The sequence below is a fragment of the Nerophis lumbriciformis genome, linkage group LG27, assembly GCF_033978685.3.
Source record: "Nerophis lumbriciformis linkage group LG27, RoL_Nlum_v2.1, whole genome shotgun sequence".
Lineage (NCBI taxonomy): Eukaryota > Metazoa > Chordata > Actinopteri > Syngnathiformes > Syngnathidae > Nerophis > Nerophis lumbriciformis.
Window position 1 is genome coordinate 14,310,043 of NC_084574.2, and position 27,016 is coordinate 14,337,058.

Below are 27,016 nucleotides of genomic sequence, written 5' to 3' on the forward strand. Positions count from 1 at the left end.
GTTGTTATCGAGATGCATTTCTTAATCATCAACCAACAGAGCACTTGCAGTCGCAGAGTAATAAAAATGTATTAACATATTTTTTTCGGAACTCCCTATGTCTAGCATTAAAAGATTACTGTTGGTACAAATAATTATTGTTTTAGTAATTGTCGTTTTTGTTGTTTACAAACGTAAGGAATAAGTCCATAGATACAGGAAGGCTTTGAGGGCAAAAAAACAAAATATTTAAATAGAGGCTAATAGTTGTTTGCGCTCTTGTTTCGTTTAGTTATTGTCAACGTTATTTTGCACTCAATACCACTAATTTAATGTCATCTGCTTTACAACAATACTAGAACATTATACATTTAAAGGCGAACTGAAACCCACTACTACCGACCACGCAGTCTGATAGCTTATATATCAATGATGAAATCTTAACATTGCAACACATGCCAATACGGCCGGGTTAGTTTACTAAAGTGCAATTTTAAATTTCGCGCGACATATCCTGCTGAAAACGTCTCGGTATGATGACGTCAGCGCGTGACGTCGCGGATTGTAGAGGACATTTTGAGACAGCATGGTGGCCAGCTATTAAGTCGTCTGTTTCATCGCAAAATTCCACAGTATTCTGGACATCTGTGTTGGTGAATCTTTTGCAATTTGTTCAATGAACAATGGAGACAGCAAAGAAGAAAGCTGTAGGTGGGAAGCGGTGTATTGCGGCCGACTTCAGCAACACAAACACGGCCGGTGTTTCATTGTTTACAATCCCGAAAGATGACAATCAATCTTTACCATTGGCCTGTGAAGAACTGGGACAACAGAGACTCTTACCAGGAGGACTTTGAGTTGGATACGTAGACATGGTACCGTGAGTACGCTTCCAAACATTTGATCGCTTGCCCGTACGTGCGTGCCGCTATGTGTATGTCACGAACGTAACTTTGGGGACTTTGGGGAAATATATGTGCTGTATGAACTTTGGGTAGGTGAACGGTACTTTGGGCTGTGGGATTGAGTGTGTTGTGCAGGTGTTTGAGTTGTATTGGCCAGTTATATGGACGGGAGGGGGGAGGTGTTTGTTATGCGGGATTAATTTGTGGCATATTAAATATAAGCCTGGTTGTGTTGTGGCTAATAGAGTATATATATGTCTTGTGTTTATTTACTGTTTTAGTCATTCCCAGCTGAATATCAGGTCCCACCCGCCTCTCACAGCATCTTCCCTATCTGAATCGCTCCCACTGCCCTCTAGTCCTTCACTCTCACTTTCCTCATCCACAAATCTTTCATCCTCGCTCAAATTAATGGGGAAATCGTCGCTTTCTCGGTCCGAATCGCTCTCGCTGCTGGTGGCCATGATTGTAAACAATGTGCAGATGTGAGGAGCTCCACAACTTGTGACGTCACGCTACTCGTCTGCTACTTCCAGTAGAGGCAAGGCTTTTTTTAATCTGCCACCAAAAGTTGCGAACTTTATCGTCGATGTTCTCTACTAAATCCTTTCAGCAAAGATATGGCAATATCGCGAAATGATCAAGTATGACACATAGAATGGAGCTGCTATCCCCGTTTAAATAAGAAAATCACATTTCAGTAGGCCTTTAATGAAATAAGCTTCATAAAAATGTGTTATTATGTTTACTTTGGTCACTTTGAAAAATATTCGGTTCTATAATAACACAGTCAACATATCAGTTTGGGACTTGAAATCAGGTCGGATCTATAGCCGAGAAATTGAAATCTAAAATCTATTTTCTGTTAATCATACAAGATTAACCTAGACTATACGATTGAATTTTTCAGTGGACCAAATTCTTTGAAATATGAAAAAAATACAACTTCATACCCGTTGCCCACCACACTCTTCCAATGTTTCATGCAAACAAGAACTGCATAGAGAGTTTTAAAGCAAGAGAAGTGCTTGGGATGAAAAATTCCTCAATCCATGACCAGGCACTTCCAATTAATCTGATGGATTAGAATGCAGGAGTTGCATTCATTAGTGTGCAATGCTGAATGTGTGTTTCAGCCTGTGTAGTCACATATGCCTACTGTATAACACAAACCAGTAGATAAATGCTACATGTGGATAGGATTCTAAAAAAAAAAAAAATGTTATCGGCAATAGAAAGCTTTGAAGTGTGAAACTCAAAAGTGCACTTGAACTGTACAGAACAAAAAGACAATACATCAGTAAATCAGATCTAAATATCATCATGATTTGTCAGTTTAACAAAGAGATGTGTCCATTTGTATACTTTAACCAACGTCATTCCAATGCACAGCATACTGTGAACTCTTCACTTTCAATCTCCAGTGGAGATATCTTATATAATTTTGACCTTTTAATCCCCAATTAAAACGACAGATTAGTTTATTTATTTATTTAGCTTTAAACATTCTCAAGATGATGCCAAGGTCAATGGGTCATATTAACTTTAAATAATGTAAAGACATACTTATCAAACTGTGGTTCAAACAGAGGTTCAAACAACATATTGTTTATATTATATTTACAAAAAAAATCTTGTAAAGATAAAAGCTGTAGCTTCATGAGCACAATACAAAATAGAGGACATATATCAAACTTTTACAGAACAAAGATGCTCTCACAGTTAGTGATCATTGTTTGGTGTTGGCCAATCAGATGGAATTTGAATAACAGAAACTGAATAAACAAAAATCCAATAATTATGTGTTTATTGCCATTGTTTTTTCAGTAATGATTTAGTAACATAATTCGAAAATATTAATTTAAAAACTCTTATTTTCATGAACATTTCAGGAAATGTCCAAAACGGGATAAGAAACAACTGACTTGATTTTAGGCCTGATCCGGATTATTTCTACTACATTGCCTTATGTTTACCTTTTGATTTTAACTTAAACGTGTGTGTATGTGTGTTTGTGTGTGTGTGTGTGTGTGTGTGTGTGTATGCTGGCGGCAGCGAGACAGATACAGTGGATTCGTTCATTTTACAATACATAACTCAAAAAGTTAGGGGCAAATTGTCATCTAACTTTCAGGAAATGTTCCAAATGGAATGAGAAACAAGTCATTACATATTGGGGTTGATTCAGATCATTTCTACTATGTTACTATTCGATTCAAGAACTCCTTCATTCCGCACTCCATTCAGCTGTATAATCCCTCGCCACACAGGAATAGAATATATATGCCTATTACCTGACCGCTTCTATGTTAACTACCGTATTTTTCGGACTATAAGTCGCAGTTTTTTTTCATAGTTTGGCCGGGCTCCAATGCGATTTATATGTTTTTTTCCTTCTTCATTATGCATTTTCGGCAGGTGCGACTTATACTCCGGTGCGACTTATACTCCGAAAAATACGGTACCTCTCTTTGTTTATAATGTCTATTTTCTGCTGGATGTACTCTCTATTTTATGCTGCCCTTTTGTTTTGCTGCAGCTGTTACATAATAATAATAATAATAATACATTTTATTTATAAGGCGCCTTTCTGGGCACTCAAGGACACCGTACAAAATCACAACAATAAAATCACATTGGATAAAAAAAACAACAACAACAACAAAGAGAAAAGAAAAGATGATTACAATGAATAAGCAGTCAGGAATAGGTGTGTTTTGAGTCTTTATTTGAAGAGGGATATTGAATCTAAGTTGCGAAGGTCTGGTGGTAAAGAGTTCCAAAGATGTGGGGCAGAGCGGCTGAAAGCTCGGGCACCAATGGTGTACAGTTTAAATAAAGAGACAGTGAGATGGATGGATGAAGAGGATCTTAGGGAACGTGAGGGCGTGGCGACATGGATCAGGTCAGAGAGATATGATGGAGAGAGGTTATGGATGGCTTTGAAAGTGAGGAGAATTATTTTAAAGTGGATGCAATGTTTGACAGGTAGCCAGTGGAGTATATATACTGTAGTATTGTTCATGGTATTTATTATCAGTATATATTATATACTGTAAATATAATATGTTATATTTTATATTGCTACTACGGTACATGTTTAATCTACTTTATACCTGCATTATCCTTTCCATCCTTACACTTTCCATCATTTGTAACTTAGCTACTTTGTGGAAACATTTCCCTTGTGGATCAATAAAGTTTGTCTAAGTCTAAGTCTAATACCTTAAAAACCTCAACGTCTGTGTGTTTGTGCATGCTCGCAGCCCAGGATTCACAGTCTGTTTCCATTCTGCTATGGTTACCTAAAAAAGTCATGGCCGCATTTTTTAATGCACTTTCAAGAAATGTCCGAAATGGGGTAAGCAACAAGTGATTACATTTTGGAGTTGATCTGGATCACTGACTGGATTAATTTTACTATTGAGAGACAGGGCCTGAGGTCAGTGCTCTCAGGATGCTTTCCTAGTTGTACTTACTTATCTCTGGTTTACAGCACTCTGTTTCCAACAGTGGTTGCTCTTACAGTGCTTTAAGTTGGTATTGCATGGAGAAAAAAATCAACACAGGCTATAAACTAAAAACAAAAAAAACCTTCAGAATAATTCACAAGGCTGTTTTTTCCTCCTTCTTTGCATGTACTCCGGCATCATAGAATGTGTGTGTCTGTATTGTATTCTAGAATATAGATGTGATCCACCAATGAGTGTCTGGTATTATGCATTCATTTGAATACATTGACATTAAAATACAGTTTTTTTTTTAATTTAAATCGAATGCAGCATACCATTTGTACAAAAATGAGCTGCAATTAGTCTAAACAAAGTAAGCATGTAATATGCACAACATTTATAAACACATGTACGGATGAACTCCCATAATTTTAACAGCCTTCTAAAGGTTAAGGTAAATTGTGGTAAGTTGTTTCATGTCGCAGGCACCAAGATAAATGCCAATAAAGAGCACATAGTAGCATTAGAAATATCAATATTTTAAGAAGTGTATTTCCTTCATCCCTTCTGTTTACTCTAATAAAAACCACAATAGTGTTGGCTGCAAATAGCTAACGGCTATGTAACCTTTGCAAATAGCCACATTTCCCCCTTTTTAGGCTGCATCATGTATCTGTGTACTTGGCGGGTGTGTATGTGTGTGCTGGTGTTTTGCTTGCAAAAGGTCAGGAGGCACTCAGACAGGAAGAAGTAAAAATGAAACGTCAACAAAGCAGGAGAGGAGGGTATGGATGAAGGAGTGATATTGGGAGGAGGTGAAATAAGGTCCTTAGTTTCTCACCAAAAAGTTCCGGCTTGGGAAAAAATCAGCATTTACCGTATTTTTCGGACTATAAGTCGCAGTTTTTTTTCATAGTTGCAGTGCAACTTATATATGTTTTTTTCCTTCTTTATTATGCATTTTCGGCAGGTGCGACTTATACTCCGGTGCGACTTATACTCCGAAAAATACGGTAATTGATCATTTGGATTTGACACACATTTGGATTAAGGGTGCTAACAGGAAATATACAGTATTTAGAGTACAATTGAAATTATATGATATTCCAATTTATAATTTAGCTGGATTCCAAAATAATCATAACCAGCATATTCCATAAGTAACTGTTTTACATATTTCATTGAAATATTATCACCATGAATCAAATGTTTAAAAGCACCTTCTATAAACCGGATGATAATGTTTAAAGTATTATAAAGTTCAAATTATGGAAAATTGTGAAAAAATAATTAATTCCTCAGAATGCTTCATTTTATTTAAGGATTCTAAATATTTTACTGTTGGTTGTTTGTATTATTTATTCCATAACCTTTCTTAAAGGCCTACTGAAACCCACTACTACCGACCACACAGTCTGATAGTTTATACATCAATGATGAAATCTTAACATTGCAAGACATGCCAATACGGCCGGGTTAGCTTACTAAAGTGCAATTTTAAATTTTGCGCGAAATATCCTGCTGAAAACGTCTCGGTATGATGACGTCAGCGCGTGACGTCACGGATTGTGGAGGATATTTTGGGACAGCATGGTGGCCAGCTATTAAGTCGTCTGTTTTCATTGCAAAATTCCACAGAATTCTGGACATCTGTGTTGGTGAATCTTTTGCAATTTGTTCAATGAACAATGGAGACAGCAAAGAAGAAAGCTGTAGGTGGGAAGCGGTGTATTGCGGCCTACTGCAGCAACAACCCAAACACAGCCGGTGTTTCATTGTTTACATTCCCGGAAGATGACAGTCAAGCTTTACCATTGGCCAGTGGGGAACTGGGACAACAGAGACTCTTACCAGTAGGACTTTGAGTTGGATATGCAGACGCGGTACCGTGAGTACGCATGCAGCTGCGGCTTCCAAACATTTGATCGCTTGCCCGTACGTGCGTGCCGCTATGTGCATGTCACGTACGTAACTTTGGGGACTTTGGGGAAATTTTTTGTGCTGTATGAACTTTGGGGAGGTGAACGGTACTTTGGGCTGTGGGATTGAGTGTGTTGTGCAGGTGTTTGAGTTGTATTGGCGGGTTATAGGGACGGGAGGGGGGAGGTGTTTGTTAAGCGGGATTAATTTGTGGCATATTAAATATAAGCCTGGTTGTGTTGTGGCTAATAGAGTATATATATGTCTTGTGTTTATTTACTGTTTTAGTCATTCCCAGCTGAATATCAGGTCCCACCCGCCTCTCACAGCATCTTCCCTATCTGAATCGCTCCCACTGCCCTCTAGTCCTTCACTCTCACTTTCCTCATCCACAAATCTTTCATCCTTGCTCAAATTAATGGGGAAATCGTCGCTTTCTCGGTCCGAATCGCTCTCGCTGCTGGTGGCCATGATTGTAAACAATGTGCGGATGTGAGGAGCTCCACAACCTGTGACGTCACGCTACTCGTCTGCTACTTCCGGTACAGGCAAGGCTTTTTTTTTATCAGCGAACAAAAGTTGCGAACTTTATCGTCAATGTTCTCTACTAAATCATTTCAGCAAAAATATGGCAATATCGCGAAATGATCAAGTATGACACATAGAATGGACCTGCTATCCCCGTTTAAATAAGAAAATCACATTTCAGTAGGCCTTTAAATGTTGCACATTGGCTAGAAGGAATTTCTTTTAATTGCAATGAATTCAATTTCACTTCTTGCAATTTCAACTCATGACTGCTGTGCTGTGCAGGTCCGGAATGTAGAAAGAGAAACCAATTACAGAGCAACGAGATGCAATTCTATATACTGCAATAACTGAGAAGTACACGCTGAGCATCAATCAATCAAGTGAACTCGAGCTTACAGCTTAAAAGCCACATGGACTAAAAAACACAAAGTGGAGGTAAAATTACAGCAAAGAAGGTGCATAAATAATAAATATATAGGGCAAGGGTGCCCAAAGTGATACTTATTCATACTGAGCTCAAGCTCAAACAAAAACTGATGGTATGTCTTCAAGGTTAACTAGTTTCCATTTACCCATGTTATCTGCACTATTTAAATAAACATTAATATTGTTTATTTAAATAGTGCAGATAAACATTAATATTGTTTATTTAAATGGTGCAGATAACATGGGTAAATGGCAACTAGTTAACCTTGAAGACATACCATCAGTTTTTGTTTGAGCTTGAGCTCAGTATGAATAATACTTACTGCAGACTTCATGAGAGATAAACATAATAAAACATCACTTACAATACAGTGTCTGCTGTCATAAGGATGCCGATTTATAGAATCTTGTTAAATTTCCGTTTAGATGAAGAATGACTCATTATCCTTGCGAAGGGTGTTGGAACCAAGCAAATTTCCGTGTCTTTCTCGCAATTTCCGGGTCTAAATTGGCTGTCAAAGTGCACCAATTTGTGGGATTACGTCTTATTCTACAATATATTTCCGCGAGCTCTGACGCGAGAGCAGCTCACCAGCCAATGATGTCAATATAGCCAAACTAGCTAGTGATCACAGCGCTGCTATAATTTGTCAGCATTAGCGCTTGTAATAACAGTATCACTAACACTTGGTTAATATTTAAATCGCAAAATGTAAATGGAGTATTGTTGGCGCTTTTTGAATGGTTATTTACTTGGACCTCTTATTGGCTCCATTTTAAGCATAATTTTATGTATGCTGTCGGAGGCAGATATTTACATATATCCGTATTTAAGTGTTACTTCTTTATTTTCATAATCATATTACAAAACAGCTAGTGTTTTTCTTCCAATTGTGGTCTTTTGGTTGTCTGCAAATACTGTGTGCTAACCTTGACTGTGGAATGTAAGGAGGAGAGTACTCCTTCTGTTATCTCTTCTTATGTCCAGGTGCAGAGGACAATGGGCATGTGTTTGGGCTGGAAAGACAAGACAGCGAGGGTGGGAGGGAGAGAGACTTTATAGAATAGAAGGTTTCCATTTTTTAGGGCAGACCATCTTAGCTGTGCGATTGAATGTTCGATGCTGGACTGGTCTCATCATATTTACAAAGCTTTGCAAATATATTACAAAATACCTATTCTGTCTCTGGTGGTTCTTTTACTCAGCCTTAAAAGTCGTAAAGAGCTTGGGAGCGACGACCAGAAACTTGAATTCCCTGGGAGGAACAACTGGTCCAAACGCAACAATGCTTAATGAGAAGTTGGAATGCATTAAATATATATATATATTTACATTTACTATTTGTGTTTAATGCTTCAAATCAGGGTGTTTGGCCCGCCACACATTTTTACTTTGGCCCCTTGGAGACATAACACATCATATACATTACTTCAGGGTTTCTTAACCTTTTTGACCTCGGGGCCCAACTTTTCTACTACAGAGGGACCCGGGGTCCACTTAAATAGTAACACTGAATTAGTCATCTTACTCTTGAATTCAATAAATCTACCTTAAATAAACCTAGTCAAATCTGGAAGCATGTGTTAATCATTGATTATTATCAAGGTCATGCTGATTAGAAAAATGAATACTTATCAAATGTATTGCAAAAGGAAGGCACTTCAAAAACTGATGAAAAATAATTTACATACAATAAGGCAGTGCAAAAATACATATATTGTAACAAGATTAATCATAAATGATAATGAATTGTTCTTAAATAAACTGTCAATACAATTTAAGTGCAAATGAAAATACAGCTTCACCACTTTGGTCATAATTTTTGCGCTTAAGAAACTTATTTATGATTTTTTCTGTTTTTTTAAGATAGTCATTAATTCCACGTGTGGTGGAAAAGTGTATTACAACTAAGTACTGCTGCAGCCCATATAGACCACAGCTGAGAAACAAATTTTTTTTTGCAGCCCGATAATAGGCCCACTGCATTGCGTCACAAAATCAGCTCAATCCTGTCTTTACAGATGTATAGCATGTATAAATCTTGTGACTCTAAACGACAACCTGTGTTGTATTTTAGTAAATATCATATATCACATCATGTAGTAAGCAACACCTTTCCAAACAGATATTTGTGTATACGAGTTTATTCAGAACCAAAAACTACAAGAAAGCTTCAGGATAGCCTAAATTAAAAAAAAACGACAGTATTGTAGTCTGCTTTAGGGATACAGATGATGCGTTTCCCTGTAATGACATCATGTTTAACATTTTACTGTTTACACACTCCACAGGGAGTTTTGTTTAATTACCTCACAGCCAATTAAGCCACTTTTTTCACTTGTCAATCATTATAATTGAATAAGAATGTATCTGTTCAACAAAGATTACCCACAAACAAACCATTGTGGAAAAGCATTGCTGGATTCTCTCTGACAATTTTAATATACAGTGATAGCTTATCTTACAAGTGCCCTACTTTACCATTATTATTTATTGATTATTTGCTTTAAGTTGCAAGCAGAAATTGGTGAATGCCACTGTGGACCCCGTAAGGTCCGCCCACCAATCAATGCCTAACTGTTTTAGTTTTGTCAAAAATGAGCCCAAAGAAACTGATTGTGATGGACACTGCTGAGATTGCATATGATGTTAATTGAAATAAAGAAATAAATCATCAAAAAACATGTCCGAGGTGTGACTATTGCCAACATGGCGAAGCAGTACGAACATAGTACTTGGCAATCTGCATCATACTGAAGCAGAAGTCGACAACATCAACCAAGGGTGTTAAATATTTTTAAGTGGAGGGCATCTATGCAGAAAAATGTGGAAAAGCTGCTGATGGTGTCTTTGACAGAGAAGCAGCTTTAAGCCAATGTCGTAGAAGCACGCTCTCTAAGCTAAATGCCGTACATTATTATTGCATTACCGGTACTTAATAAAAACGACTGTATCTGTTAGTATTATATTCTATTGTATTACTTTTCAGACAATATTTGTTCTGTGAACATTATTGTTTACATGTTAAAACTGTGGCCCAGAGCATAACAGCATTTGCACTAATTTTAAGGAAGAATTTTGATTTTGGATACAAGTATTTTGAGTTGCACGCTTCATTAAAGAAAAAAAAAACCTATATGTCAAGGGACCACTGTAAAAAAAAAGTTGCTGAAGAACACTATTATTACTATTGAGATTATTTTAAGCACATGGAGTATGTTAACTACAAACCCCGTTTCCATATGAGTTGGGAAATTGTGTTAGATGTAAATATTAACGGAATACAATGATTTGCAAATCCTTTTCAACCCATATTCAATTGAATGCACTACAAAGACAAGATATTTGATGTTCAAACTCATAAACTTTATTTTAGAATTTTGTGCCAAAGTTTTTAAGCTTCTCAGGTGGAATTCTTTCCCATTCTTGCTTGATGTACAGCTTAAGTTGATCAACAGTCCGGGGGTCTCCGTTGTGGTATTTTAGGCTGCATAATGTGCCACACATTTTCAATGGGAGACCGGTCTGGACTACAGGCAGGCCAGTCTAGTACCCGCACTCTTTTACTATGAAGTCACGTTGATGTAACACGAAGCTTGGCATTGTCTTGCTGAAATAAGCAGGGGCGTCCATGGTAACGTTGCTTGGATGGCAACATATGTTGCTCCAAAACCTGTATGTACCTTTCAGCATTAATGGCGCCTTCACAGATGTGTAAGTTACCCATGTCTTGGGCACTAATACACCCACGTACCATCGCAGATGCTGGCTTTTCAACTTTGCGCGTATAACAATCCGGATGGTTCTTTTCCTCTTTGGTCCGGATGACACGACGTCCACAGTTTCCAAAAACAATTTGAAATGTGGACTCGTCAGACCACAGAACACTTTTCCACTTTGTATCAGTCCATCTTAGATGAGCTCAGGCCCAGCGAAGCCAACGGCGTTTTTGGGTGTTGTTGATAAACGGTTTTCGCTTTGCATTGGAGAGTTTTAACTTGCACTTACAGATGTAGCGACCAACTGTAGGTACTGACAGTGGGTTTCTGAAGTGTTCCTGAGCCCATGTGGTGATATCCTTTACACACTGATGTCGCTTGTTGATGCAGTACAGCCTGAGGGATCGAAGGTCACGGTCTTAGCTGCTTACGTGCAGTGATTTCTCCAGATTCTCTGAACCCTTTGATGATATTGCAGGACCGTAGATGGTGAAATCCCTAAATTCCTTGCAATAGCTGGTTGAGAAAGGTTTTTCTTAAACTGTTCAACAATTTGCTCACGCATTTGTTGACAAAGTAGTGACCCTCGCCCCATCCTTGTTTGTGAATGACTGAGCATTTCATGGAATCTACTTTTATACCCAATCATGGCACCCACCTGTTCCCAATTTGCCTGTTCACCTGTGGGATATTCCAAATAAGTGTTTGATGAGCATTCCTCAACTTTATCAGTATTTATTGCCACCTTTCCCAACTTCTTTGTCACGTGTTGCTGGCATCAAATTCTAAAGTTAATGATTATTTGCAAAAAAAATAAAGTTTATGAGTTCGAACATCAAATATGTTGTCTTTGTAGCATATTCAACTGAATATGGGTTGAAAAGGATTTGCAAATCATTGAATTTCGTTTATATTTACATCTAACACAATTTCCCAACTCATATGGAAACGGGGTTTGTATTATTATATACCTTTGGGTGTTGTGTATTGCAGATATGCACCATTAAAAATGCTGCATTTTGCCAGAATTCCAAAAGCAGGTATGAATTGGTTAAATGTTAATTATGCAATTCATAAAACTGTGACTAATTTGCAATGTTGTACACTGCTTTTTGTACAAAATATTATATGACTTTGGGAAAATATGTTTGTGTGTGTTGTCGGAGGCAGATATTTACATATATCCGTATTTAAGTGTTACTTATTTTCATTTCATAATCATATTACAAAACAGATAGTGTTCTTCCAATTGTGGTCTTTTGGTTGTCTGCAATTACTGTGTGCTTAAACCTTGAGTGAGGAATGCAAGAAAGAGAGATACTCCTTTCTCTTACTAGCCTTATGTCCAGGTGCGGAGGACAATGGGCATGTGTTTTGGCTGGAGAGACAAGACTGCGAGGGTGGGAGGAAGAGATACTTAAGAGGGGAGAGGGTTTTTCAAGGGGGGGCAGACCATCTTGGCGGCGCGATTGAATGTTCTATGCTGGACTGGTCTCAATGTATTTACAAAGCTTTGCAAATATATTACAAAATACCTATTCTGTCTCTGGTGGTTTTTCTACTCAGCTTTAAGTGTCGTAAAGAGCTTGGGAGCGACTTGTGACTTGAATACCCTGGGAGGAACAATCGGTCCAAACGCAACAGTGTCTAAAGGTGTTGGGAGTTTATTGAAAGATGAAAACATAAATAATAATAAATAAAAATAACAAAATATAAATGCACAAATGTTTTATTCCAATGCACACCATTTCTTGTATTTGTTTTCTCATCTACCGAGAAAGTTAATGTCTGCTGGCATGACACAAGCCAATATCCGACTTGACGGTCAATTTGTTTCACCGTCCCACTGAACTGTTTGAGTCATCCCATGCGGTTTAGAGAAACACACGTTTAAGAAATAGCTCACCACGCACATGAACTTAAATCAAAACATAGCAGTGTCCGTGTGAGAGCTGAACGTTTCCCATATGCGGGATAATAAAAGTGTAAAATACAGCTTTGCTGTAACACAGAGACAGTTCCAAGCAGCAACTGCCAGAAAAATGTTTTCACCATTTCATGTGAAATCAGCTGGAAATATGGAAATGTCGCTGGCTAATAGAGTAGAAACACAAAAAGTGCTTAATAGGAAGCCAGGGAATTTGAATCAAATTTTAAACCTGGTGAGTTATCATAATATTCCTGTTTCTACTGTTCACAGAACTGCAAAACTGCAAAAAACACCTCGCAGGATACTCACCCTAAAAACCAACTGTAGTAGCGCATCAGATATTGTTGACGATATCACTGCAGCATCCGGAGCTAAGTCATTCGCACGTGTCTATTACGTGATCTCAGGCATTCAATCGATCGCAACTGGACTGTTTGGTTTGTCTTAGAAGACGTTCCGCCTCTCATCTGAGTAGGCTTCACCAGTTCGTGCGCATAGTCTTAGATTGGTCAGATCTAGTCTTGCGGCTGGTGCCAAAACACATTATAGACGTGTCTATGAACGTTCTCATTCATCCAGGTCATTGTCATCTCAGGGAATTCAATCGATCGCAACTGCAATGTTTGGTTTGTCTTGGAAGACGTTTTGCCTCTCATCCGAGTAGGCTTCATCAGTCCGTGCTCATAGACTTAGATTGATCAGATCTAGTCTTGCGGCTGGTGCCAAAACCCCAAATATGTATACTCCAAAACTAGGAGTATGTGCCTGGGTAAGGGTGGCTTTGCCCTATCGTAGTGAGAAAAACAACTGTTTTGATGCAAACGAGCAATCCTACTGTCAAAGCTAACAACAATCGTTGAAGTGTAATTTCCCTCGTTAGCTAAGGACTATACGTTTGTCTAACGGCACTAATTTTTTTGACGGGCGATTGACGTGCATGCGTCCCTTTTGACCCTCGGGCCATTCTGTAGTGTGGGAAAATGTGGCTGCGTTTTCTGATTACTGTTAAAGGGGAACATTATCACCAGACCTATGTAAGCGTCAATATATACCTTGATGTTGCAGAAAAAAGACCATATATTTTTTTAACCGATTTCCGAACTCTAAATGGGTGAATTTTGGCGAATTAAACGCCTATCTATTATTCGCTCTCGGAGCGATGACGTCACATCAAGAAGCAATCCGTCATTTTCTCACTTTCGTTGGTGTGTTGTCGGAAGGTGTAACAACACGAACAGGGACGGATTCAAGTTGCACCAGTGGCCCAAAGATGCAAAAGTGGCAAGAAATTGGACGAAATTTGTTAAAAATACGAGGGTGTGGGGAAAGCCGACGAAATGGTCAGTCGTTTGTTCCGCACACTTTACCGACGAAAGCTATGCTACGACAGAGATGGCAAGAATGTGTGGATATCCTGCGACACTCAAAGCAGATGCATTTCCAACGATAAAGACCCTAGCTTCCCTGGCCTGCTGACATCAACTCCAAAACTGGACAGATCAGCTTTCAGGAAAAGAGAGAGGATGAGGGTATGTCTACAGAATATATTAATTGATGAAAACTTTATTCATTACTCGCGGTTTTACGTAAATTATTATACATAAACTGTGTTTACCAATAATTTAGCTTAAAAACATTTAATTTTTTCAATCATTCGAGTACATTCGGGTAGTCTTGTGTAATGCAGTATTTTGTGTCTATTTAGGTATGGTTAACCTGAGTGCTGAAATCGTGGAAAAATATATGTTCTTAGCGCGCCCGAAATGGGCTGTCTGCACTCTCAAAGTGCATGTTGTTGCCAAATGTATTTCATATGCTGTAAACCTAGTTCATAGTTGTTAGTTTCCTTTAATGACAAACAAACACATACCAATCGTTGGTTAGAAGGCGATCGCCGAATTCGTCCTCGCTTTCTCCCGTGTCGCTGGCTGTCGTGTCGTTTTCGTCGGTTTCGCTTGCATACGGTTCAAACCGATATGGCTCAATAGCTTCAGTTTCTTCTTCAATTTCGTTTTCGCTACCTGCCTCCACACTACAACCATCCGTTTCAATACATGTGTAATCTGTTGAATCGCTTAAGCCGCTAAAATCCGAGTCTGAATCCGAGCTAATGTCGCTATACCTTGCTGTTCTATGCGCCATGTTTGTTTGTATTGGCATCACTGTGTGACGTCACAGGAAAATGGACGGGTGTATATAACGATGGTTAAAATCAGGCACTTTGAAGCTTTTTTTAGGGATATTGCGTGATGGGTAAAATTTAGAAAAAATCTTCGAAAAATAAAATAAGCCACTGGGAACTGATTTTTAATGGTTTTAACCCTTCTGAAATTGTGATAATGTTCCCCTTCAAGCCACAAACGGTAAAATAGCGAGCAGAAATGGACAAAGAAAAGTAGACCAGATGGAAATATCAAATCCAAAGCCATGTCAACTCAATCTCCCGACAAGACAAGACTATTTTTCACCGTGCAGTATCTTCACTGAAGCAAATGCCTGCAGAAATGCATTCAAAGAGGTAGGTGGAGATTTGCTTCAGTGTTTAGATTAGAACTAACGTGCATTAAGAATATACAATTTAGATAATTGCTGGAACTGCTATGCTTACCATCCGGTCTTAGTACAGTAACAAAATAAAAATGTCTCACATTACGATCATGGTTTGTCAAAGATGTTTTTTTTTAATGTAATCTGTGCTATTTCTATCTAAATACATGCCAGTACATCAGTTGAGGAATATAGGGGGATAATGTTTATTGTTCTATCCATCCATTTTCCATTCTATTATAAAAATATATTTTTGAGTCCTCAATTACAGAATGTTCAGCAGGCTGAATATTATATCTTTTTTAATAAATAGAGAAGGTTAAGACATTGTCATGCAGCAATAACATATGATTAAAAAGTAGAACATGTAATGTACAGATATCAGATGCATTTATTAAAGTAGAAATATTTCAGATTACATTACCAAACATCTTTGACAATCAAACCATGATCCTAACAATCCACATTTTGTGTTATTCAGGCGTGAAACTTGTATCTAAACGTGGTGTAGCTCCTCTCCTCTGAATGCAAGTGCTCCCACAGCAGGAATACAAATGCTGTACTCCTACAAAATACGAATTCTGGCAAGACAACGTACTGCAGTTATTTTTTTTTTTGTCATTAAAAATGTGGTTTTGTGTTGAGCTGTTTAAAAAAGTGTGAGGTTTAAAAATAATTGTATTAAAACTTATTGTCCAGTCATAATATAAAAAACTTGAAAATTATCCGTCTAGGGTACACTTATTGAATGATGGAAAATTATATACAGTACAAGCCAAAAAGTTTGGACGCACCTTCTCCTCAATCAATGTGTTTTCTTTATTTTCATGACCATTTCAATCAATCAATCAATCAATCAATCAATCAATCAATCAATCAATCAATGTTTACTTATATAGCCCTGAATCACGAGTGTCTCAAAGGGCTGCACAAGCCACAACGACATCCTCGACTCAGATTCCACATCAGGGCAAGAAAAAACTCAACCCAATGGGATGACAATGAGAAACCTTGGAGGGGACCGCAGATGCGGGGACCGCATCCGCACCCCACCCCCACCCACCCACCCCACCCACCCTTGCGCAACCGGTGCAATGGACGTCGAGTGGATCTAGCATAATATTGTGAGAATTTACATTGTAGATTGTGGAGTTATGTACTTAACAAAAAAAGGTGAAGTAACTGAAAACATGTTTTATATTCTAGTTTCTTCAAAATAGCCACCCTTTGCTCTGATTACTGCTTTGCACACTCTCGGCATTTTCTCGATGAGCTTCAAGCGCACCTGTGAAGTGAAAACCACTTCAGGTGACTACCTCTTGAAACTCATCCAGAGAATGCCAAGAGTGCGCACAAAAGTAGTCAGAGCAAAGGGTGGCTATTTTGAAGAAACTAGAACATAAAACATTAATTCATAGTTGTGATGCCTATTGATGCCTTCAGTGACAATCTACAATGTAAGCAGTCGTGAAATAAAGAAAATACATTGAATGAGGTGTGTCCAAACTATTGGCCTCTACTGTATATCTGAGATTCTTCTTCTTTTTTTTTTTCCATTTATTTATTTATTTCAGGCAATGACATAAAAAAGTTCAAAGTTGACAACACATAATAATATAAATTAATACAGTGCAAAAGGTAATGTATAGTATGTAATGCATTATCACGATTAATTTTGAGTTAACTATGAACAATACGTTTAATCACGATAAAATATGTTAATCGTTTGACAGCCCTAATTATAATTCATATAACCAAATCGTAATTGAATGGAGGTTCATGTTGAATCGCGAATCGATTCTGAATCGAATTGTCATTGTCATGTCTGTGTAATCATGGTTTGTTTTAGTCATGTTCGGTTTTGTTTTTGGACTTTTTGTGCACTTTTGTTTTGTTTTGTCACCATAGCAACCATTAGTTTTCACCTGTCACGTCACGCACCTGTTTCACGTTTTGAGTCACGCACCTGCTTTCACTAATCATGTCGTCAGCTAAAAAGTTCTCCCGCAAGATCATCTGTCAAGACTAGGACCATGGCTTGGTTTGTTCTCCCGAGGTGCAAGTGATTTGGACCAGATGTGGCGTGAAGGTGAATACATGATTTATTTAAACACTATAACTACAAAAAAAGTACAAACGAAAAGCGCGCACAGTGGCGGAGAAACGACTTGGCTATGAAAACAAATACTTGCACAAAGGCAGAAACTATGAACAACAAAAAACACTAACTGTGGCTTAAAAAACAAAAACTTACTTGGCATGGAACCGGCATGAAAAAAGAGCAGCAAGGGTCTTAAGGGTGTGTGGAGAGTGTGCAGAAGCATAAATGCGGGATGTCGTCAGAACGACAAACTGAAAACAATTAACTTAAATACTATAGACATGATTAGTGAAAGCAGGTGCGTGACTCAAAATGTGAAACAGGTGCGTGACGTGACAGGTGAAAACTAATGGTTGCTATGGTGACAAAACAAAACAAAAGTGCATAAAAAGTCCAAAAACAAAACCGAACATGTCTAAAACAAAACATGATTACACAGACATGACAGTCATCCCACGTATCGAAATTAAATTGAACATTTTTAGTGTTTAGTGTTCTTTTGAGTGGGAATTAGAAGTTTCATAATATATTTAACTATTAGCCACCAAGAGTGTGCAGGCCCCAACTATACTCAGCGGTGAAGTTAAGAGGAGGGCCTCCGGGCCGCAAAATGTCCCACGGGCTGCAGGTTTGAGACTCTGGGTTTAAATCCATCCATTTTCTACTGCTTGTACCTTTCGGGCTCGCAAGGTGGGCTGGAGCCTATCCCAGCTACACTCGGGCGGAAACGTCGCCACCTCATTGCAGGGCCAACACAGACAGACAACAACCCATTCAGTTTATTTACTGTATATAGCTGTTGGCGGGCCACTCCGAGGTGTGTTATTGACACACCCTTTTTAGTGCCCCCATATTTTTTTGCAGCACAATATTGTTTCTGTCTCATTATGTGCATGAGCAGAAAATGAACAGGCATCCTTTTCTGTGACTATAGTAAAAAGCTCGACAAAATTGCATCTGCTCGCTTGTGCTATACGGCAGTTGACAAATCCTTTCAATAACGTCCATCTGGACTTATCCTCTCATCATTTTAAAATAATTACACTGTCTGGGGAGACGGACACAGAAGAAGGGAGTCGGAGATTGGACAGGGATGTAGGAGGAGGTAACAAAAATAGGAGGGTAGGGGAACAGACATGATCAGAGAGATATATTTTTAATATCGTCTGCCTGCCGCTGTGAACCTTGGACTGCAAGGAATGTGAGGGAAGGGGACATGGGCATGGCATTCGTAGAATAAGGAACGTGGAAAGCATGTGAGGAAAATGTGGAAATATTACAAATGAGAGCCATTTACAGAGAATCTCATATACCGTAGTGATCACTGTTGCTATTTTGGTGTGTTTGGAGTGCTGCGGAAAAGCAATCTGGTCGAGAAGCTCGAGCATGAGGTCAAGCATGGCTGCTACTGCAGGTGACAAGCAATGGTGAGGAAGTGACTGTACTGTCATTCATTTTAGTAATACATTTAGACCTGCTAGGCTTGGCCATTATATTGAGATTAATTCAGATGTGTCCATTGTGTAGGCATTACAGTGGAGCCTTAAAGGCCTACTGAAACCCACTACTACCGACCACGCAGTCGGATAGTTTATACATCAATGAAGGAATCTTAACATTGCAACACATGCCAATACGGCCGGGTTAGTTTACTAAAGTGCAATTTTAAATTTCGCGCGAAATATCCTGCTGAAAACGTCTCAGTATGATGACGTCAGCACGTGACGTCGCGGATTGTGGAGGACATTTTGGGACAGCATGGTGGCCAGCTATTAAGTCGTCTGTTTCATCGCAAAATTCCACAGTATTCTGGACATCTGTGTTGGTGAATCTTTTGCAATTTGTTCAATGAACAATGGAGACAGCAAAGAAAAAAGCTGTAGGTGGGAAGCGGTGTATTGCGGCCGACTGCATCAACAACACAAACACAGCCGGTGTTTCATTGTTTACATTCCCGGAAGATGACAGTCAAGCTTCTATTGGCCTGTGGAGAACTGGAACAACAGAGACTCTTACCAGGAGGACTTTGAGTTGGATACGCAGACACGGTACCGTGAGTACGCTTCCAAACATTTGATCGCTTGCCCGTACGTGCGTGCCGCTATGTGCATGTCACGTAAATAATTCAATGTATACACCCTGATGATTATCTTGTGTGATGACTGTATTATGATGATAGTATATATGATAGTATATATCTGTATCATAAATCAATTTAAGTGGACCCCGACTTAAACAAGTTGAAAAACGTATTCGGGTGTTACCATTTAGTGGTCAATTGTACGGAATATGTACTTCACTGTGCAACCTACTAATAAAAGTCTCAAAAAGTCTCACGTACGTAACTTTGGGGACTTTGGGGAAATATATGTGCTGTATGAACTTTGGGGAGGTGAACGGTACTTTGGGCTGTGGGATTGAGTGTGTTGTGCAGGTGATTGAGTTGTATTGGCGGGTTATATGGACGGGAGGGGGGAGGTGTTTGTTATGCGGGATTAATTTGTGGCATATTAAATATAAGCCTGGTTGTGTTGAGGCTAATAGAGTATATATATGTCTAGTGTTTATTTACTGTTTTAGTCATTCCCAGCTGAATATCAGGTCCCACCCGCCTCTCACAGCATCTCCCCTATTTGAATCGCTCCCACTGCCCTCTAGTCCTTCACTCTCACTTTCCTCATCCACAAATCTTTCATCCTCGCTCAAATTAATGGGGAATTCGTCGCTTTCTCGGTCTGAATTGCTCTCGCTGCTGGTGGCCATGATTGTAAACAATGTGCAGATGTGAGGAGCTCCACAACCTGTGACGTCACGCTACTCGTCTGATACTTCCGGTACAGGCAAGGCTTTTTTATCAGCGACCAAAAGTTGCAAACTTTCAGCAAAAATATGGCAATATCGCGAAATGATCAAGTATGACACATAGAATGGACCTGCTATCTCCGTTTAAATAAGAAAATCGCATTTCAGTAGGCCTTTAAATTACAAACTTAATTGGTTATTATATAAGTTAATGGGTCCAGTCTTGACTAAAATCCCGATTTCAGTAAAGGTTTATAAAGTGTTTGTACTCTTAGAACAACTTTTAAAGCTATATACCAAACATAAACATTATAATCAAGCGTAAAATGTAATTATAAAGTAAAACAAATGGCAAGTGTTTTTTGTGGCAGGGGACGGTGAAGAGGGTGTGTCAGCCTAAAGACGGGATTTGGTATTGTTACTATTTGTATCGGTCTGCATGCATTTAAACTGTCACACAAAGTTCAACATGTGTGAAAAAAAGCAGGAAGAAACAGGGTTTGATAAAAAGTTATCAAAGAGTAATAGTCCAAATTAACATATGCGTGTATAGTAGACGGTGGCATATGCCTGATGTATCATTAGGGTTCAAGATTTCTCCTTGTACTTTGTAAACATTTAAAGTTTAAACTGTTTATTAAAACAAATCATATTAGTACATTGCTTTAGTTCTTTGCTTAATCAATTCCATATTTTACCATATTAGAGTTATTGTGTAGAAATATGGGAAAACAACTACAAAAGTATGCTTCATTCATTAACCGTGTTACAAAAGAGGTCAGCTAAAATATTACATAATGTTGGTTATTGAGAACATTCAAATGTATTTATTAAATTAAAAAAATGTTGAAATTCAAAACTTTGGTGCATTTGCAAACAGCTGAAAGTATGCACACAGCCAAACTATAACCTGCTTCCCAGAATGTACAAGTCTTCTCAACAAAAGAAGAGAAATAACGTTGAGGATTTTTTTTACTAAAAATATTTGCATGTACAACATTTAAAACCTTAAGCTTATCGGCATGTGTAATTACATTGTGGAATTGATTAACTATTTAATATGATCTTGTATAAGAAACTGCTCAAACACAAAGTGTTTACAAAGTACAAAAAATAAGAATCAACATCTTAAACCAAATTAAAACTGAGATAATCCTATTTATCTCATTATGTGGATCACAATTTAACTGTTTATTCATGAGAACCTTACATATTTACTAATTTGTAGTACATTCGGAATGTATTCACAGCACTTCACTTTTTCCACATTTTGTTATGGTACAGCCTTATTCCAAAATGGAATAAATTCATTTTTGTCCTCCAAATTCTACACCCCAAAATGAGAGTGTTTTTTTTTTTTTAGAAATGTTTGCAAATTTAATAAAAAAACAATTTTAAATACATTTATATATATGTGTATCAGTTTGACTGATCATTCTTGAGATGTTCCTACAGCTTAATTGGAGTCAACCTGTGGTAAATTTAGTTGGTTGGAAATCATTCGGAAAGCAACACACTGGTTAATACATACGGTCCCACGCATGACAGTGCATAGCAAAGCACAAACCAAGAGTGGAGTCGAGGAAATTGTCTGTAAACCTCAGAGACTGGATTGTCTCGAGGCACAGATCTGGAAATAGGGTACACAATGGTCTCAATCATCCGTAAATGGAGAGCCCCGCCACCTGGCAGAGGAAGCTCATTTCGGCCGCTTGTACCCGTGATCTTGTCCTTTCGGTCAAACCCAAAGCTCATGACCATAGGTGAGGATGGGAACGAGATCGACCGGTAAATTGAGAGCTTTGCCTTCCGGCTCAGCTCCTTCTCCACCACAACGGATTGATACTGAAGAGGCCGCACCAATTCGCCTGTCGATCTCACGATCCACTCTTCCCTCTTCACTTGTGAACAAGATACATAAATATATATATATATATACATATACATATATATATATATATATATATATATATACATACATATATATATATATATATACATACATATATATATATATACATACATATATATATATATATATATACATACATATATATATATACATATATACATACATATATATATATACATATATACATACATATATATATATACATACATACATACATACATACATGCATACATACATACATACATACATACATACATACATACATACATATATATATATATATATATATATATATATATATATATATATATATATATATATATATATATTGACGAAGATAGATATCTACACATATCCATATTTAAGAGTTATTTCTTTCTATAGTCAGGTTTGAAATAACTAGTGTTTTCTCTTTGTGCTCTTTCTATTTTTTTCTCCATCTCATGACCGAGGGTACACTGTGGACTACCTTGAGCTTGGAATGCAGGGAGTAGCAATACTCCTTTTTCTTACCTTATCCTGTCTCTTCTCAGAGTAGAACAATTGACTTGTGTATTACTTCTGGAGGGTGGGGGCGAGGGACATATTGAAGAACACAGCACTTCCGTAAGGTTTTCAGATCAACTTGGCTGCGCAATTGAATGTGTTGTCCTAGGCTGGTCTCTATCTTCAAAGCTTTGAAAATAAATTACAAAATACCTATTCTGTTCTGGTGATAATTTAAACTCAGCTTATGTGTCATCAAAAGAACTTGGAATTGACCAGTAACTTAAATTCCCTTGGAGGAACATCTGGTCCAAACGCGACAAAATACATACATACATACATATATATATATATATATATCACGGACACAAGCGGCCGAAATGAGCTTCCTCCGCCGGGTGGCGGGGCTCTCCCTTAGAGATAGGGTGAGAAGCTCTGCCATCCGGGGAGAGCTCAAAGTAAAGCCGCTGCTCCTCCACATGGAGAGGAGCCAGATGAGGTGGTTCGGGCATCTGGTCAAGATGCCACTCGAACACCTCCCTAGGGAGGTGTTTCAGGCACAACCGACCGGTAGGAGGCCACGGGGAAGACCCAGGACACGTTGGGAAGACTATCTCTCCCGGCTGGCCTGGGAACGCCTCGGGATCCCCCTGGATGAGCTGGACGAAGTGGCTGGGGAGAGGGAAGTCTGGGCTTCCCTGATTATACACACATGTACAGTATATATATATATATTACACACATGTACAGTATATATATATATACATATATATTTATTATTTTTTTATTGATTTCATCATGACCAGCAAAACTACACATTTTGCACACTGGCTCAAAAATAATACTCATTGTAAGTTGTCCAAAAAAAAACTAGGAGAAGATAAGAGGGAAAAAGGCAAAGAATGAAAAAAGCAACACATTTCCTTTCACACTCTGACCTGTCTCTTCAGTGATGCTAACACCTGAAAACTGCTTAAAGCTGTAGAATGCACTCACAGAGGCTTGCTGCCCCAGCCCTGGCCTGCCAGCAGGTGGCAACACTACAAAGTGCATTTTATTAAAGAGGGAAGAACTACATCTTCACAGGACCAATGGACAAAGGACTGAGGTGAGTCTTAACATCTCATGTGTCACTTACCACTTGTCCATTCTGGGGATTTTTGTGAGCGTAGGGAGGACCTCTGATGTGATTCCACATCTGACCGGATGTCATTGCAAAAACGACACACTAAGAAATGGAAAAAACACTATATGAAATAAAACAGTCATTCCAAAAATGGAATACTTTTCAGAAGTAGTACCAGTGCAGCCATGGCCCATCCAGTCTTGTTGTATATAAATTCCAAATTGTTCCTCCTCAGATAGAGCAGACCTCCGACCAGCGACACCAACAGAGCCAAAGCAATGGTACCTGAATAATTAGGAGGACGGAAGACACGTATCTAGAGAGGGAGACACAAAACACTGTTTTACTCCTACTTACACTTCATGTCCTATCAAGTTGATAATGTTCTGTTGCTAATGTCACAGGTATTTTGTTGTTTAACAGAACGTTGAACCAGACTGGATACCAGTGACGTGCGGTGAGGTTGATGGCTGGTGAGGCACTGACTTCATCACAGTCAGATTTACAAACATATGAACCCTAAAGAGTATCTTATTCACCATTTGATTGGCAGCAGTTAACGGGTTATGTTTAAAAGCTCATACCAGCATTCTTCCCTGCTTGGCACTCAGCATCAAGGGTTGGAATTGGGGGTTAAATCACCAAAAATGATTCCCGGGCGCAGCGCCGCTGCTGCCCACTGCTCCCCTCACCTCCCAGGGGGTGAACAAGGGGATGGGTCAAATGCAGACGACAAATTTCATTACACTTAGTGTGTGTGTGTGTGACAATCATTGGTACTTTAACTTAACTTTAACTTTACACATACAAACTGTAGCACACAAAAAAGCACATTAAATAAAAAAAACGTTATTATGGTCGTACCTTTACTTATAAATTAAGTCCATGCGCCGCAACTAAAGCCCTCACTTAAACTTTCCACGTGCAAGATTGAAGCTATTTAAAAAAGTGTAACCGAGGGTTTATAAATGTCGCCTATACTGTATGAAACTACAAAATAACAAACACGGAGGCTCCAGTTTACACGAGGACCACTTTATTTACCTTCTTTCAAAAACCTCCACTCCACTCCGTGTCATTACTTAAAGTAAAGTTAAAGTACCAATGATTGTCACACACACACTAGGTGTGGTGAAATTTGTCCTCTGCATTTGACCCATCCCCTTGTTCACCCCCTGGGAGGTGAGGGGAGCAGTGGGCAGCAGCGGTGCCGCACCCGCGAATCATTTTTGGTGATTTAACCCCCAATTCCAACCCTTGATGCTGAGTGCCAAGCAGGGAGGTAATGGGTCCCATTTTTATAGTCTTTGGTATGACTCGGCCGGGGTTTGAACTCACAACCTACCGATCTCAGGGCGGACACTCTAACCATTAAGCCACTGAGCTCTTAGCGCCTTCAAAATAAGAGCTCAAGGCATATACTGTATAACAGCGCATAACAGGAACTTAACATCACAAAGAGGAAAGCCCATGAAAATAGGTTACAAAAGTTATTTAATAAGAAGCCAAAAAGTGCAAAAACAATAAAGTTTGTGTTGGAGGAGTTGTGAATTAGATACACCTGCAGTCTGCAGGTGTACCTAATGTTGTGGCCCTGCAGTCATTCACAACTCCTCCAACACGAACATTATTGTTTTTGCACTTTTTGGCTTCTTATGAAATAACTTTATAAAATAGATTCAATCTTGCACGTGGAAAGTTTAAGTGTGGGCTTTAGTTGATATAACAATTCTACGGCGGGGGTGCAGGAGGAGGGATTATTGGAGCCTCAGCCAGTGCGTCTTTTGCAGCCGTTTTATGATCGCTCAGCACAAGAAATACGTTACACACATACAGTTGTTGACAAAATACACTGTACATTATATACCTCAGCTAACTAAACTATGGAAATGTATAATATAATTCATATAGCAATACGGTCTCACTGCACAGCAGGCCAGCAGTTAGCCGAGTCCGGAATCCATGTTGAGGCACTGAGTGACGTGCCTCAACTGGCTGCTGTTCACCGCACCGTCTCTTCTCAGTATTTGAACGGCAAATGTGAAAATTCAGCGATTTTGAATAAAAAAATCTAAAACTGGTGAAGTTAAATGGAAAATAACTTTATAGTATAATCACTGGATACATGTAACAATTAAATTTTTTTTTTTCTTTTTACATTTTTTTCTTTCCATAATGACAGGTGAGCCCCCGCCTCACCTGCCTCTAGTGACTGCACGTCACTGCTGGATACAATACTAATTACACACTTGGAGTGTTTTTACCTTTGTTGTGTTCACAATGTATTTACTGCCCATTTAGCAGTAAAAAAAAACATCATCTTGAATAAGCCTCTATTTCTGCGCTGTACAACTGTTAACTTGTCTTACCTAAATTAAAGTTAAAAAAGTTAAAGTACCAATGATTGTCACACACACACAAGGTGTGGTAAAATGATTCTCTGCATTTGACCCATCACCCTTGATCACCCCGTAGGAGGTGAGGGGAGGTGTGAGCAACAGCAGTGGCTGCACCTGGGAATAATTTTTGGTGATTTAACCCCCAATTCCAACCCTTGATGCTGAGTGCCAATCAGGGAGGTAATGGGTCCCATTTTTACAGTCTTTGGTATGGCTCGGCCGGGGTTTGAACTCACAACCTACTGATCTCAGGGCGGACACTCTAGGCCACTAAGTAGCTGAGTAGTAAATCCAATCCTCTACCTGAGAAATGAACAAAATATCGCTTTACATGACTTTGACAGCTATTGTTTTAAGGGTGAAAATGAACATAGGCGCATGGGTGTCCAAAGTGCGGTCCGGGGGCCATTTGTGGCCCGCAGCTCAATTTCTACACATTCTATACACAAACTAAACAGGTCCCAAATTAGAACAAAAAACTGAAAAATTCAACAGGACCAAATCCTCAAAAATGGGACCTGAAAACCAAAATGACCGACAACCTGAGCATATTACTGTATGAGGTCTTTGATGACTTCCGTGTGTCCTGTCATGATGAAAAAGTGTAGAAATTTCTTGTGAGACATGATATGTTTTTGAGTGTACTAAAGCCCTCAAAAGCGTTTCAGTTGACGGTATAATAGCAATATTAGTCAATGCAAGCTTACTTTAGAGCACAGTTAACATAAATACACATACAATCATTATTAAAATAATCATGAATGATTTTATTGCTTTGTT

At 38.7% G+C, this 27,016-nt stretch overlaps 1 protein-coding gene across 1 annotated transcript in view; it reads right to left on the bottom strand.

Moving 5' to 3' along the window:
• The window catches only part of LOC133624368 (dolichyl-diphosphooligosaccharide--protein glycosyltransferase subunit TUSC3), a 195,162-nt gene that overhangs the window by 34,047 nt on the left and 134,099 nt on the right, over positions 1-27,016 (bottom strand). The window contains exons 5-6 of the mRNA XM_061987857.2: positions 24,013-24,153; positions 23,850-23,939 (exon numbers count right to left, since the gene is read on the bottom strand). Of these exons, the coding sequence (XP_061843841.1) occupies positions 23,850-23,939; positions 24,013-24,153 (231 nt within the window). The remainder of the gene's footprint in view (positions 1-23,849; positions 23,940-24,012; positions 24,154-27,016) is intronic.